The 13161-nt window shown below is 45.3% G+C and overlaps 1 protein-coding gene across 1 annotated transcript in view; it reads left to right on the forward strand.

Annotated features, from left to right (window-relative positions):
- The window catches only part of cdh7a (cadherin 7a), a 53411-nt gene that overhangs the window by 16173 nt on the left and 24077 nt on the right, over window positions 1-13161 (forward strand). Inside the window, exons 3-6 of the mRNA XM_062379550.1 lie at window positions 5512-5679; window positions 7425-7612; window positions 9992-10245; window positions 11250-11386. Of these exons, the coding sequence (XP_062235534.1) occupies window positions 5512-5679; window positions 7425-7612; window positions 9992-10245; window positions 11250-11386 (747 nt within the window). The remainder of the gene's footprint in view (window positions 1-5511; window positions 5680-7424; window positions 7613-9991; window positions 10246-11249; window positions 11387-13161) is intronic.

Raw genomic sequence — 13161 nt, forward strand, 5'->3', positions numbered from 1 at the left:
TACAAGGTGCCCTTGGGAAAAGTACTTAATCCCTGAACAGCTCCAGTAACTTCCGAGCAATGCATACCGTCGGCAAAAATACATAAGTTGCAGCGCCTAAAGGTGTTCGGCTAAGCCACATGTTGTAATATATATTGATTGATAGCGTGTCGTTTGGTTTGAAGGTGAAGCAGAACATGCTAATGCTGTTGAGGACCGCGTTCTAATTGATGGCAGGCTCAAGGAGGAGTGAACAGCTGCTTCCAGCTCCGTAGATCCCGGCGATGTGGCGTCTCCTCTTAGAGACAATTATCCACGCCCGGTGACGCCGTGGAGCTGCATGCTAACAAACCTCGACGGCAGGAATAACAAAAGAGCAAATTTTAGTTGATCGGGAAATGCCAGGTACCTGAGAGAGAGGATGAGTTACATTCTGAAGGGCGGGGGCGGGGGGGGACCCAGCTTGCCTCTCAAGGCGACAGGAGGATATGACAGGTGCTCAGGCGATGGAGGGATGAACGGACCGAGCTTTGTCTGGACTCGAGAATCTTATTAGACTGAAGAACGCTTGAATAATAAAGGAAAAGGCCACGGAACAATCAGTGTGTGCTCGCTGGCCGCCGCCGGCTGGCCCCACGTGAGCCTCGGACTTTCTGAGGTGCAGAGGCTGTGATCAGCATGTGATTAAGATATCAGCGTGGCCTTTTTAGAATCACGTGCGCTTTTTCTTTGCCTTCATGTTTTTAAGCTGTGTGTGTAGGGGGGGGGGGGGGGGGGTATGTGTGCGAGACCCTGTTGTTGTGGCGCCCACACTAAATCGAGAGCATTACAGCTGAAGGCTAGATATAAATCTGGCTGCCTCCTGCTGTTCAGACAGGTAATATAGAGAGGAGGGTGGGGGGGGGCAATTTTTTTCATTCTAATCACAAACACAATAGGCTTGTGTGTGTGTGTGTTTGTGCGTTGACGAACACACTTCCTTTCAACTTAGTGTTACCTTATAGCTGTTTATGTTCTATGTACCGGTTGAATTGCGTCTGTGCTGATGCATCATGGGGTCCTTTCATATATCTCAGCAGGGTCGTACCAATCACCTATAAACACGCACATATATACACATTTATAGACCCTCACACCCCCGTAATGTGCAGTGTGGGGACCGATGTGACCCGTGATTAGAGCGTGATCCTTTGAATGTCACTCGGTAATAAACCACCTGTGCCGGGGGGTTTTATTCCCTGTGTATGTGGCCTGTTTTTTTGTTGTGTTATGGGATCTATTCCTTTGTAAGTGGACCGCCCGAGGCTCCGGCAAATCACCCGCCGCACCCGTCATGTTTGAGTGTTCATCACCTTCATCAGCACCTCTCATAGCTGCACGCCCGAGCCGGAGGGCTCCTCCAAAACGTCTGCAGCCTTTTATTCCGTCTTCTTCCCCGAGACAAATGTCAACTATCTGGGCTTTAGCAGGGGGAGCGTGGCCCACCCGTCTGCCGCCAGTGTTGTGGAGACAGCTAGATAAATGCACGGCTACAATGCGTCTGGCTTGCACCGGAGGCGAGGAGTCACGGGCGCAGAGGCGAGGGGCTGCGCCGTTACACCGACAGAAGGATTTTAATCATCGCCTCTCCCCAGGAATGACACCAGCGCCGCACGGGGTAACAGAGATAGAGGGGGGGGGGCGCTGGCACCCGGCAGACAAACAACAGCCTTGTAACATCGCCGGGTGGATTAGCAGCAGCGCTCTGTGAGGAGTGAGCGCTCCTGGCCAGACGGGAACAGAAACATGTCGCTGTGTTTCCTCCTCTCTTTGTGTCTGTGCGAGAATCAGGATTCATGGCATCATTAACCACCACCAATATCTCTCAGGCGCCAACACACCGAGCTGATATTAAATAAGTATATCAGTTGTGTTGTTAAGCCTAGCTGTGGTTTAGTGGGAGCAGTCTTTTGTTTCACTGCCGGCTGCACAAACTTAACATCGTTTTTATTTCACCTTTTAGGATACCAGGCTTTGCCGCTGTCATTATAATCCAGCCATTACCCGGCTTCCTCCTCAGCCTTTACATCCCCCGAATGTCAAATGAAGCCTCTTTCAAGGTCTAGACGTCCAATGCTCCGGAGAACAGAAAAGTTTTGTTCTGTTGGTTTCTACCGAGCATTAAGGGAGCCGTGGTGGACTGACGGCTTAAAGACGCCTTTCTGAAGCAACGTGGTAAACAGGGTGTCCAGGTGTCACGGCGGCAGGCTCCAGAGCAGTGGTGGTGCTCTTTAATTGGCTATAAGCTTGCACCGTGGAGGAGGCAACAGAGGAGTGATGAATGGATGGATGATGGGAGGATGTCAGGGATAAACGGAGCAGACGGGCAAATATCCACTGACAGATTCTGAAATGCACCGAATTTCAGACATGTTTTGACTTTGTCAGCCGTCGTGTTTTCCCTCCGCGGCGTGAAAACGTCCCCACTGTTCGTTATAAGAAGCAGGGACTGAAATGGCAGGTCTGGTAGGGCAACCGCCATAGATTATTGCTTTATTGACCACAGCCGTCCCACTGTCGGGGACTTTAGATAAAAGAAGTGGACAGCTCACTGTAATTTAGCTAACTGAGCTATTTAGTTAAAGCACTCATTAACAGTTCTCCGCCAGAGGGGCTGTAATGACATTAATGAAAGATGGCACAGAGAGAAAATGAAATTGTTTGTTTTCAAGTACAATGAAATTGACGGTCAGGAGGCATCTTCAATATTCTCCAGATGTCTTTTTCTTGATTTGTTTGTTGTTTTGTTCCTGGATTTAATTCAGAATTTTAAGTGTGTGTGTGTGTGTGTGTGTGTGTGTGTGTGTCAATGTTTTCCAGATACTACCAATGTTGTGGGGACATCAATCCGTTTACACAGTCACGTTATGGGGACTTGTCCTCCTTATGGGGACGAAAGCATGTCCCCATAACCTGAATCATAAAATGTTGAGGTGAAGATATATCTATGTGATAAGAACTGCCTAATTTGACAGGGACCATATTTGACAAACGTATTTGATGTCTACTTTGACTTTTTTAGTTTGGTCCGTGTCCCATCCACTCACATGGTGGAGGCAGGGTTTACGACAGGGAGCCGCCATGTCGTCCATCTTTGTTTAAAGTCAACGGTCGTGGGCTGGAGGCTTTGAAAAGTTGAATGAGTTTCAAAACAGTTTATCAACTGAAAAACTTGTCATCTCTGGGTGATGATTGGAAAATGTCCGGTCACCCAAGGTTCAGTGATATGTCGACTTGAGTCCTTTGAGGTTTTCAATAATGTCGATGAATGCAGCTTTGAACAAAAACAAGGTTTAATCTATTTCATCTAATAAATTAAAATATTTGTGGTGATTCTACGTCCGAAGACAACAAAGTCAAGGCCGCAGCTGCAATTCTACGTCATTACAAATTCAATATATTGTTTTTTTTTAATTCCCTCTCTTGTGTGATAGGACCTCAAATACATGTCACATTTCTTTGTAATTTAAAGGATTTCAAGAGAAATTCTTCAGGTGCAAAACTGGGAGCAAGAGTTCCCCCCCCCTTTGATCTGCTTCATCAGGCTGTGAATACGATAAAGCCACGAAAAATGTTTCATTTATTCAGGAGCCGTGTGCGGCGGCTTTGTGAGGCTTTTAATGAGTAATCTTCCACGTTCTGTAGGAATCTTTAATAAGTGCCATTTAATGAATGAAACACATTGTGTGGCAAGTCATTAACTCTGAAAGCAACAGTGATTGCTTCTGAAGGATTAGGGAATTTGTCTTTGCATTTGAATGCGCGGCGATAATTTTTTTTTAAAGATTTATCGTGTTTGTAGTCGAGAGATAAAGTTGAGATTAAAAAATAAATGTCATTAATGAACAGATTATTCTAGTGTTTAGTGCATGTGTACTAAAAACATGGCTGAACGCCGGCTGGTGTATTTGGCAGCTCAGGTGGAGACAGCTCCAGACAAATGTCAGTGATTTGACGTCAGCGTTGTCACATCTCTGATCCTCCTCTGATACAGATGGAGCGTGACAGGGGGACTGACGGGTGACACCTCGCTCGGCGGCTGAAATATCCTCCTGCTTGTGCTCTTTTCTCTGACATTGTCTTCACATTAACCTCATCACATGTCAGAGCGCTAAACTGAGTGGAGTGACAGCACATTGCCGGGCTCACCAGCCACTATTCATTGCTGCTGTGTAAATAGATGCCCCGGCCATTACGGACATCCCCCATTAACCCCACCCCCCCCGAGTCGTGTTTTCTTATAATTGCCACTTGAGGGGTCTTCGTTAACAGGTTGCTCTCGGGTCAGAATTCATATTGATGAATATGAATAATCTCCCAGTACTTACTACTGGTCAGACAGCTAATGTGTGTATTTGGCTGGAGGCTTCGTGTCTTTGAGAACATGATATCTCAAGAACACCTTAAAGGGATAGTTCACCCAACACGAGCAGTATGGAGGCATGTTGTGTTTCTTCTGTTATTTTATTACATCTGAAGGTCGGTCACTAATCAGCTGCACTGTTTACCCCTGAAACTCTGTGGACTCAATCACCTCACCCATCCCCCCAATGGGCATAGGGGTAAGTAGCTAATGAGTGAATTTTCATTTCTGGGTGAACTTTCCCTTTAAGGGGAGCTCCATATATTTGACACAAAGGTTCAGTTTGACTGGAGGATGAATTGATTAGGTTTCAGTGGTCGAAGGACAAGGCTGTGGTCTAGTGAATTCAACATCTCAAGGAAAACCCTTCAGGGAACTTCTTTGAATTGATGCAAATGTGGAATTGTACTTGGCTGGTCAAAGGTCAAGGTCATGGTGAACTTACAAAACTTTATTTTCTTGCATTGTTAAAGAATGGCTCGAGAGAATCCTTTCAAATATGAGAGTAATGTTCACTAACTGATTAGATTCCAGTGCTCATTGGTCAAAAGGTCTTGCTCTCCCATGTTTCTGGCTTCTCGGACATTTGTCAAATCTGCCTTCAGGGGATTTCTTCAAATTATGGCCAGTTGTGCCCTGGACTCACACAAAGAACCATTTTGATCTCAGAGTTTAAAGGTTTGGATAATAAATGTATGTATACTGACTCTGCACAGGCTACTAGTTGTTTGATCCTGTTCTAAATATTCTCTGTTTTGTTTTTGTATTAGAAACCAGCAGTGAGCTGGAGACATTTAAAGCTCTGTGGGGAATACAAGTTCAGACAACAATGAGTCTTATTGATAGAAGTTAAACTAGCAAAATGCCTATGAAAACAAGAAGGCACATAACTTATTTATGAACTTTTTTTCTTTGGACCCCAGGAGGTGCTTCTGCAGTTGACAGTGGATTTGTTGAAATTTGGAACAATAGAAAGTACTATTAGATTAAAAACAATGTGTTGAGTCATCTGTGAGCTCAGAGAGAAAACTGGGTGGTAAAGAAAGAAGAGTGAGTAGTTTGGTATTTTAATTGGTGTGAATCTGAAACCCCTAAAGCATCTCCTTCTCCCTCTGTGCCTCTCTGCTCAGGGGTCATCAGAACAGCTCTGCCCAACATGGACCGGGAGACCAGGGACCAGTACGTGCTCGTCATCCAGGCCAAAGACATGGTGGGCCAGATGGGAGGCCTCTCCGGCACCACCTCTGTCACCGTCACGCTCACAGACGTCAACGACAACCCGCCTCGCTTCACTCACAGTGAGTCTCCAGCCACGACCGTCCCTGTAGGGTCAATTAAACTTGTCATGTAGCCGCTCAGCGATCGGAATCAAACCAGCAGCCTGTCGCTTCGTTTGCAGTGTTTCTTGTTTTGGTTCCAGCCGAACGATTCTTTAAAGAGTGAAAAACACAAGAGAACACTCGGCTGCTGTGTTCCGCCCTCAAAAGGAAGTCATTGGAAAATATGATTGTATCTGTAAGAACTCTGTAGAATTGTTTTTCTTTTTAATCTGTGAAAGTTAAACAGAAAATGCTCATTACTGAGGACACGTGCACGTTCCCTAACCCCGTTCCCCGTTTCTCTCTCCGTAGCTTCACCTCGATTTGTGTTTTCGACTTTGTGTTTGGACTTTTTTTATGACCAAATTAAAAAACTGCCGTCCTGCAAGGTGTGCACACCCCCCTGCTTTGCTCTTCATCAGAGCCGGGGGGGGCTGCTCCGGCCTTGGATACCAGGATCAATCAGGCTCCGTTTTTTTTTGTTGTCAGCCTATTTCACGGGCCGCTAATGGGTTCCAGGCCGAGCTTTAGGATTCAAAGGCATGCGGTGCTTCTCATGATAATCCGAAGCTCTGGCAATCGGTTTACTGCTGATAGCTCGGGCCACCGTCTTGGTGGAGCTCTCACCACTGGACTGCCGTGAAGCCGAGTCAATTTGCCCAGGAGGAAAGTCAGGTTCAAGCTCGCACAACAAGTCATCAATGGCATTTTAACCCGGTGTTGTCACCCTGCGAAGTAGTTGTGGGTTTGGCTCCTGCTGTCGCTCTGGCGGGGTCATGGGTCAGAATCGATAGACCATTACAGAGCATCAGAGCTGATAGAGTCCAGGAGCTACAACTCTAGTCCTCTGAAGCGACGAGGGGAGGGGAGCCAAGGTTAGATGCATGAGAGGACAGTCTGTGTGTCTGTGTGTGTGTATGTGTGTGTGTGTGTGTATGTGTGTGTGTGTGTGTGTGTGTGTGTGTGTGTGTGTATATGTGTGCGCACAGGGGCAAGACGGAGGGAGGAAAGCAATTTTTTGGTCTTTTAAAGAGCTGCTATTCCACGGCAAATTAAAAAGCCATTATAAAGATTACATGGCGGCAAACAATGTCAGGCAGATTAGCATTTAGACAGTGGCTGAGGGAGACACTGTGAGGAACACAGAAAGGTCTGGTAATGAGCTCCACCATGGTGATTGGGAGATTATGATTATGAATATGATTCCCTGCTTTATTCTTATAAGAGTACTTTAAATCCCAAGGGTCAGACAAAAGCTCTGGAATCACAATGGAGAGGATCGGAGTAATAGAATCTTTGAGTGGACGTTTCATCCTCTGAAAGGTACTGAAAGGATCTCGCTGTGACTCCTGGTAATTTTCTTTCGCACATTTTCATTTTCGGTTGAAGGGATAACCCATTACATCCAGACTGCACTTTCTGAAGTTCTGCAGTTAGCTGTATATGTGCCCGTCCGGCTGATTCCAGCTTTAAAAGTTGCAGAAGCCGGAGTTCTCCATTGCATTCCCCACTGCCTCTGCTACAGAATGAAGAGAAGGCTAAACCCCTTTATCCCACGTGTGTCACTGCCGCCCGCCCGTGTTATGCAACATGAATTTGAGGAGCCACGCGAGCAAATCAAAGCTGAAAGGGTGTGAAAGAGAAATCTCAGCCGCCTCAAGGTGAGCTGCTGCTGAAACAAGCACATCCATTACCAACATCCGCTCCTGTCCATTCTCTTCCAGAGAGCTATCAGTACTCGGTGCCGGAGTCCCTGCCGGTGAGATCTGTGGTGGCGAGGATCAAGGCGGCGGACGCGGACATTGGCTCCAACGCCGAGATGGACTACCGGATCATGGACGGAGACGGGCCCGGCACCTTCAACATCACAACAGACAATGTCACGCAGGACGGGGTGATCGTCCTGCTAAAGGTGAGACGTGAACCACAGACTGCTATTCAGGAAATCACAGACACCACTCAGTCAGACTGTGAGTGGAGCCGATGGTGAATATTTGTGTCAGAAGCTGGAACCTTTGCACCGTGACCCTCTGCCTGTATTTGGCTCTGAAGCCTCTTTTCTGCAAGTCAGTGAGACGTAGGAGAAATTTTTTTCAGGCTGTTGGATAGAGCCCAATACAGAGCAGCTGCTTGGATATGGAATATAACTAGAAATGTTGATTGAAGCCGTGTTATGACTGTTAACTATGTAGTACTCTATCTAGGCCTGGGCAATAAAACAATATGAATAATGATTGCATTATAAATGTCAATAACAAGCAAAATGACATAATTCCAATATAAATTGATATGTCGCCTGTTGTGCAAACACAATCTTCACTCAGAAGTAAAAAAAATATAAAATAAATAAATAAAAATATAATAATTATCTGACATTTATTACGATAATTATCGATTTCAAAGGGGATTTACAGACAAGTCCTGCTATTTGTGTGTTTTCCGTGTCATTATCGAATCCGTTGAAAAGCCTGAAACCAACAATGAATTGATCGTCTTATATTCCCTGGGAACCTTGAACCTAATATACTGAGGCTTATTCTTCTGAGCCGTGAACCTCCTTTGTTGTCCAGGAACCATTAAAAATACATCAGCGAGCCGCACAGCTCAACTCTCTGACATTTAACTTTATTACTCTGATCATGGGCTCGGGAGTCCTTGTTTGAAACCACATTTTAATTCACTAGATCTGGATTTTTCATCTGGATCTTCGCCGAACTGCACAAGACGCCTAAGCACTTCAGATTTTGTTTTCAATCGAGATCCATGAATTATTCTCGGAGAAATCACTGAAAATATTGAATATTAAGTGCCTCATCTTGCAATGTTAATGAAAGTGGAAAATAGGAATCCTGGATCCGCCCCCTGTTCTGAATCTGCATCAAACTTTATAGAGTTTCACATAAAATTGATTGAGTGGTTATTGTGACGTCCTGCTAACTAACAAACTGATAAAAACCAGATGAAATGACATATCTGTGGACATGCATCTTCAATAAGAACTAATGGAGCTAAGAGCCACAGACAAGATGGTCAAGATGGTTCCTGCAGCATTTCCCTCAGAATTAATTCAACCATTGTCTTTAATGTTATTTCTTAAAATCAGGAATTATCAAAAAAAACATAACATTGCCACCGTTTCACGAATGCTTGATCCGGTGAGATCTGTGAGCTCCAGGCTGCTTGATGCTTACTGGAGGATATCAGTGGAGCTGCCTCTCCCAGTTCCCCTCTCTCCCCTCCATCTGTCTCCCTGTGTTTCAAAGTGTCTCACACTGTCGGATTAAGTGACGATCACTAATGACAAATCAACAGTGGCCATCTCCAGCGGCTCGGACAGAAGTAGAGCGGTCACCGGAAAGGTTCGATGCCCGAGCAGCTCCGTACACGCCGCTATCTACAGAACCGACGCACAACGCAGAGATCACAGCTGTGATTGATGACGGGAACAGAGAGACTCTAATACTCCTCTCACCGGGGGAGCTGAGATGCTCTAAATAATGTCACTGACATCCGCCCACGTAAATAAATAAAACTTCTCAAGTTAAATGTGTAACAAAGCCACTGATTCATTTACACCGGGGAAATTCGTTGCACATTCTTGCCTCATTTTCAGATGTGTCAGATGTGACAGCACATCGCTGCAGCTCTTTTGGGGGCGGGAGATGGGGGGGAGAGAGAGAGAGAGAGAGAGAGAGAGAGAGAGAGAGAGAGAGAGAGAGAGAGAGAGAGAGAGACATTGTCTGGCACTGGCAGATCTCGTCAGATGAGCCATTTTGATCCTTTGTTTGTTTTGCAGCAAACTCAGACAATTACAACATCGGGGGGAGAGAGAGTCGCTGACGATGAAAGAGTCAAATCGATGGTGTCCTGAAGTATATTATGTGTTGCAATGGGGAGTTCGACAATCCAGGCAAAATGACAAAGTGTCTCAGAAGCGTTCATTTCACAACACTTTACCCACATTGTGCGGTGACACTCTTCAAATCAATATAATTGCCTTCAGAGCTCAAAGAGGGACATTGTTTAAGCCACTTGAGATTGTAATGGTTTAGAGGCTACGTCCTTAATTGGGATCAATATCTCAGCTTTTTATTGATGATGCATTGATTTACCTACTGGTCAAAAAACCTGCACTAACAACTGGCTTTTGTCCGGAATGGGAATGAATATAAAATGCTTTTATTAAAGTAATATTAGATGTTTATAGAAATTGGTCCCTCACCCTTGGCTGCCTGACATCTTATTTTGAAAATGAAGGTCACGTTGCACATTCTCCTTCTGTCTCCTCCAGCCTCTAGACTACGAAACCAAGAGCAGCTTCTCTCTGAGGGTCGAGGCCACGAACAGGAACATTGACTCCAACTTCTTGACCTCGGGCCCGTTCAGCGACACCACATCGGTCAAAGTGACGGTGGAGGACGTGAACGAGCCGCCCGTCTTCTCCTCGCCGCTCAGCAGGATGGTCATCTCGGAGGACGCCAAGGTGGGCACCTCAATCGGGAGGGTCTCCGCCCACGACCCGGACACCTCCAACAGCGCCATCAGGTACCAATGATTCACTTCATGTGCTCTTCTTCAAACTCAAAATTAACTTTAGAATTTCCCAAAGAATTCTGATAAAGCCAAAGTCAAGAAGACTAATTAGTTAATCCAGTCAACTGCTCCACATTATCTGCGAACACAAGGAACCGGAGGACCCTCGAGAAAAAGTCCTCCGTGCGGCTTTCACAAAGACGGCGCCAGATGGTGGGAAGGCCAAGGAGTGCAGCATTTGCAAAAGTCAAAATGCCATCTTGAACAAGAGAAGGGCATCCCTGCAGGAGGGTCACGGCTCCACACTTGTGCCGTGGCATTTATTACTCAAAAACAAGCACTCACATTACCCAGCTGTGGCGTGTCCCACTCCAGATCCCACCTACTCTGCATTAATCCAACGCACATTGTACGGCATTCCTGCTCGGGTCTGTTTGGATTGTTACTAATCTTAATCAGAAAATCAAATTACTGCACCATTGTAGCTGTAAATTGCCTCTTTTTGCTCCTGTGCCTGTTATCAGCCGCGGCGATGTATTGCACTACATCTGTTGAAATTAAAAATTATTGTGGAACTAACGCTGCCACAGGAGTCAAATTACATTGCAATAATACCCTTTGGATGTAGGCTAATTGAAGCTGTAATTTTTCCCTTGTTGCTGTGTATTGAAAAGGGTTTGATCAGTGCTCGGTGCTCAGGGACAAGCAGGCAGCCGTCAGGTTTATCGAAATCGAATCAGGTTTCTTGGTATGAAGTTCCAAGTTTCCGTTGCATTCCTGAAATTCAAGTGCACTTTTTTGATAAAAGGAAATTTGTACACGGTTGTTTAAAGTGTGAGCTCAAACCATTGATTGATTAGAGTTGGTGATGCATCAACAGAAGGTGCTGCAGGATGATGGAACCGAACTACAATCATCTTTCCTCGCACGTAGAAGAAACACTGCAATGTCGGATCGATACCACTTTCCCAAAGCAGCATTTAAAAAGTACACAACGGTTGTGTGTTTGTGTCCAGGTACTCCATCGACAGGAACACGGACCTGGAGCGCTTCTTCAACGTGGACGCTCTGAGTGGGATCATCAGCACGGCCAAGCCCCTGGACCGCGAGGCCAACTCGGTCCACAACCTCACCATCTTCGCCATCGAGAGCCGTGAGTTCAGCTGAAGCAGACACGTGTCAGAGTAACTGTTCACTGAAGACTCTGAAGAAACATCCACCTCTAACAAAACTTAACAACCATTAGAGAGGTGTGAGATGAGGAGGGTGGGCTATAGTACAAAAGTGCAAGGAAGGGATATAACTTTTTTCAATCTATTCAAAAATACATAGAGAAATACATTTAACAAAATCCCCACGGAAAGAGTCAGTAAAGTAACAATAACATGTTTATCAAAAGCTAAAGCAGTGATATCAGTATCAATATAGAAGGAAATGATTTGCTTATAATTTAGTACATATGCAACATGCTTCACTCCTGAGCTTGTGTATGTGCATCTGCTCTAATTAGCTGCACTTCACATTATTTCATCAACTTACTACACTGTGGATATAAATAAGAAAAAAAACAACCAGCTTCCGCATGTGGAAGCTGGTTTCGAATCTCTCCTGGATTTGGGAAAGTTTTGAACCACAACAATCTGCAGCTAACATTGCTCGATACGCTCTCTCACTAAATACATTGATTATTTCTTATTTTAAAGAAATAACCTTTGCTCTTGTTTGAAACTACAAACTGTTTTATTTTATAACATAAAGCAAAAAAACAGGTCTAAATTCCAACAGGCTCCAAGCAAGATGTCGTTTTATACACATTGATATAGAGTTTATTTTTCCTTTTAGCTTTAATCTCAACTTTAAATGTAGTAATCAACAAATCTATTATAAAAATGTCACTTTAAAACAAGTCAGCTGGAAACATAGTTAACTCATTAACTCCCTCCAGTCGCTAACTAGAAAGGGGAAGGCTGCTTTGTCTTTGTGTGAAATCCAAACACCCATTGTTTAAAGGGGACATATTATGAAAATGGGGGGGGGGGGGGGGGGGGGGGGGGGGTCAATCTGAGGAGGTCTGTTTTAGACAGGGTAAAAAGGTGCTGTTTTAAATGATCCAAAACAAAATGTTACAGACATTACATTAGGACCCCAAGGAACCATATCAACTGTGGTGAAATGGGCATAATATGTCCCAATTAAATAAAAAGACTCTGGTAAATGTTCAGAATGTCCATTTAGTGTTTTAGTTCATAACCTGTGTAAATACATGAAACCTCAGCTCCTGTCTGGGCTCACATCCTCTTCACGACCCCCCGTCCCGTCCTCTGCTGCGGGCGACACATCGTTGGGGTCGTGTCGGGCTGTCGGGGAATGTTAATTCATCTCTCTGACCTCAGTGTCGCTTTGAGCCGGGGGGGGGGGGGGGGGGGGGGGGGGGGCGAGATGCTGACTCAGGGTGGGCGATCTCACCCACAGGTGAACTATGTTAATGTGATGTGAAGAAGTCCCGCGTGTCTTTTTCTTTTTTTATTGTTCGTCTCAAAGATGTCTCCAAGGACGCGAGTGTCTTTCTTTACTCTATCTCTCTCTCGTCTCTCTCTCTCTCGCTCTCTCTCTCTCGCTCAGCATTCCTATCGTTTCACCGCCGTCACGCAATCGACAACAATCATCCTCGCCCGATGTGCCGAGCGGTTCTCGACAGCTGCATCACATCAGTATAAGTTACAGGAAGACAAGCGGCCTGTCAGCTCGGCACTTCCTCTGCTCTCACGTCCTCACACTGAGCACAGAGGGAAGAAGGGTTTTCATCGCTTTTTTTTTTTTTTGTTGTATCGCTCAAATCTTCTTTTCATCACTCTTCGCTTCAAAGACGTGTTTTTATTTACATCTAAGGACACATAGACACACCGCGCGGTTGATTCCCGGGTGAGA

The sequence above is a fragment of the Platichthys flesus genome, chromosome 21, assembly GCF_949316205.1.
Source record: "Platichthys flesus chromosome 21, fPlaFle2.1, whole genome shotgun sequence".
NCBI lineage: Eukaryota > Metazoa > Chordata > Actinopteri > Pleuronectiformes > Pleuronectidae > Platichthys > Platichthys flesus.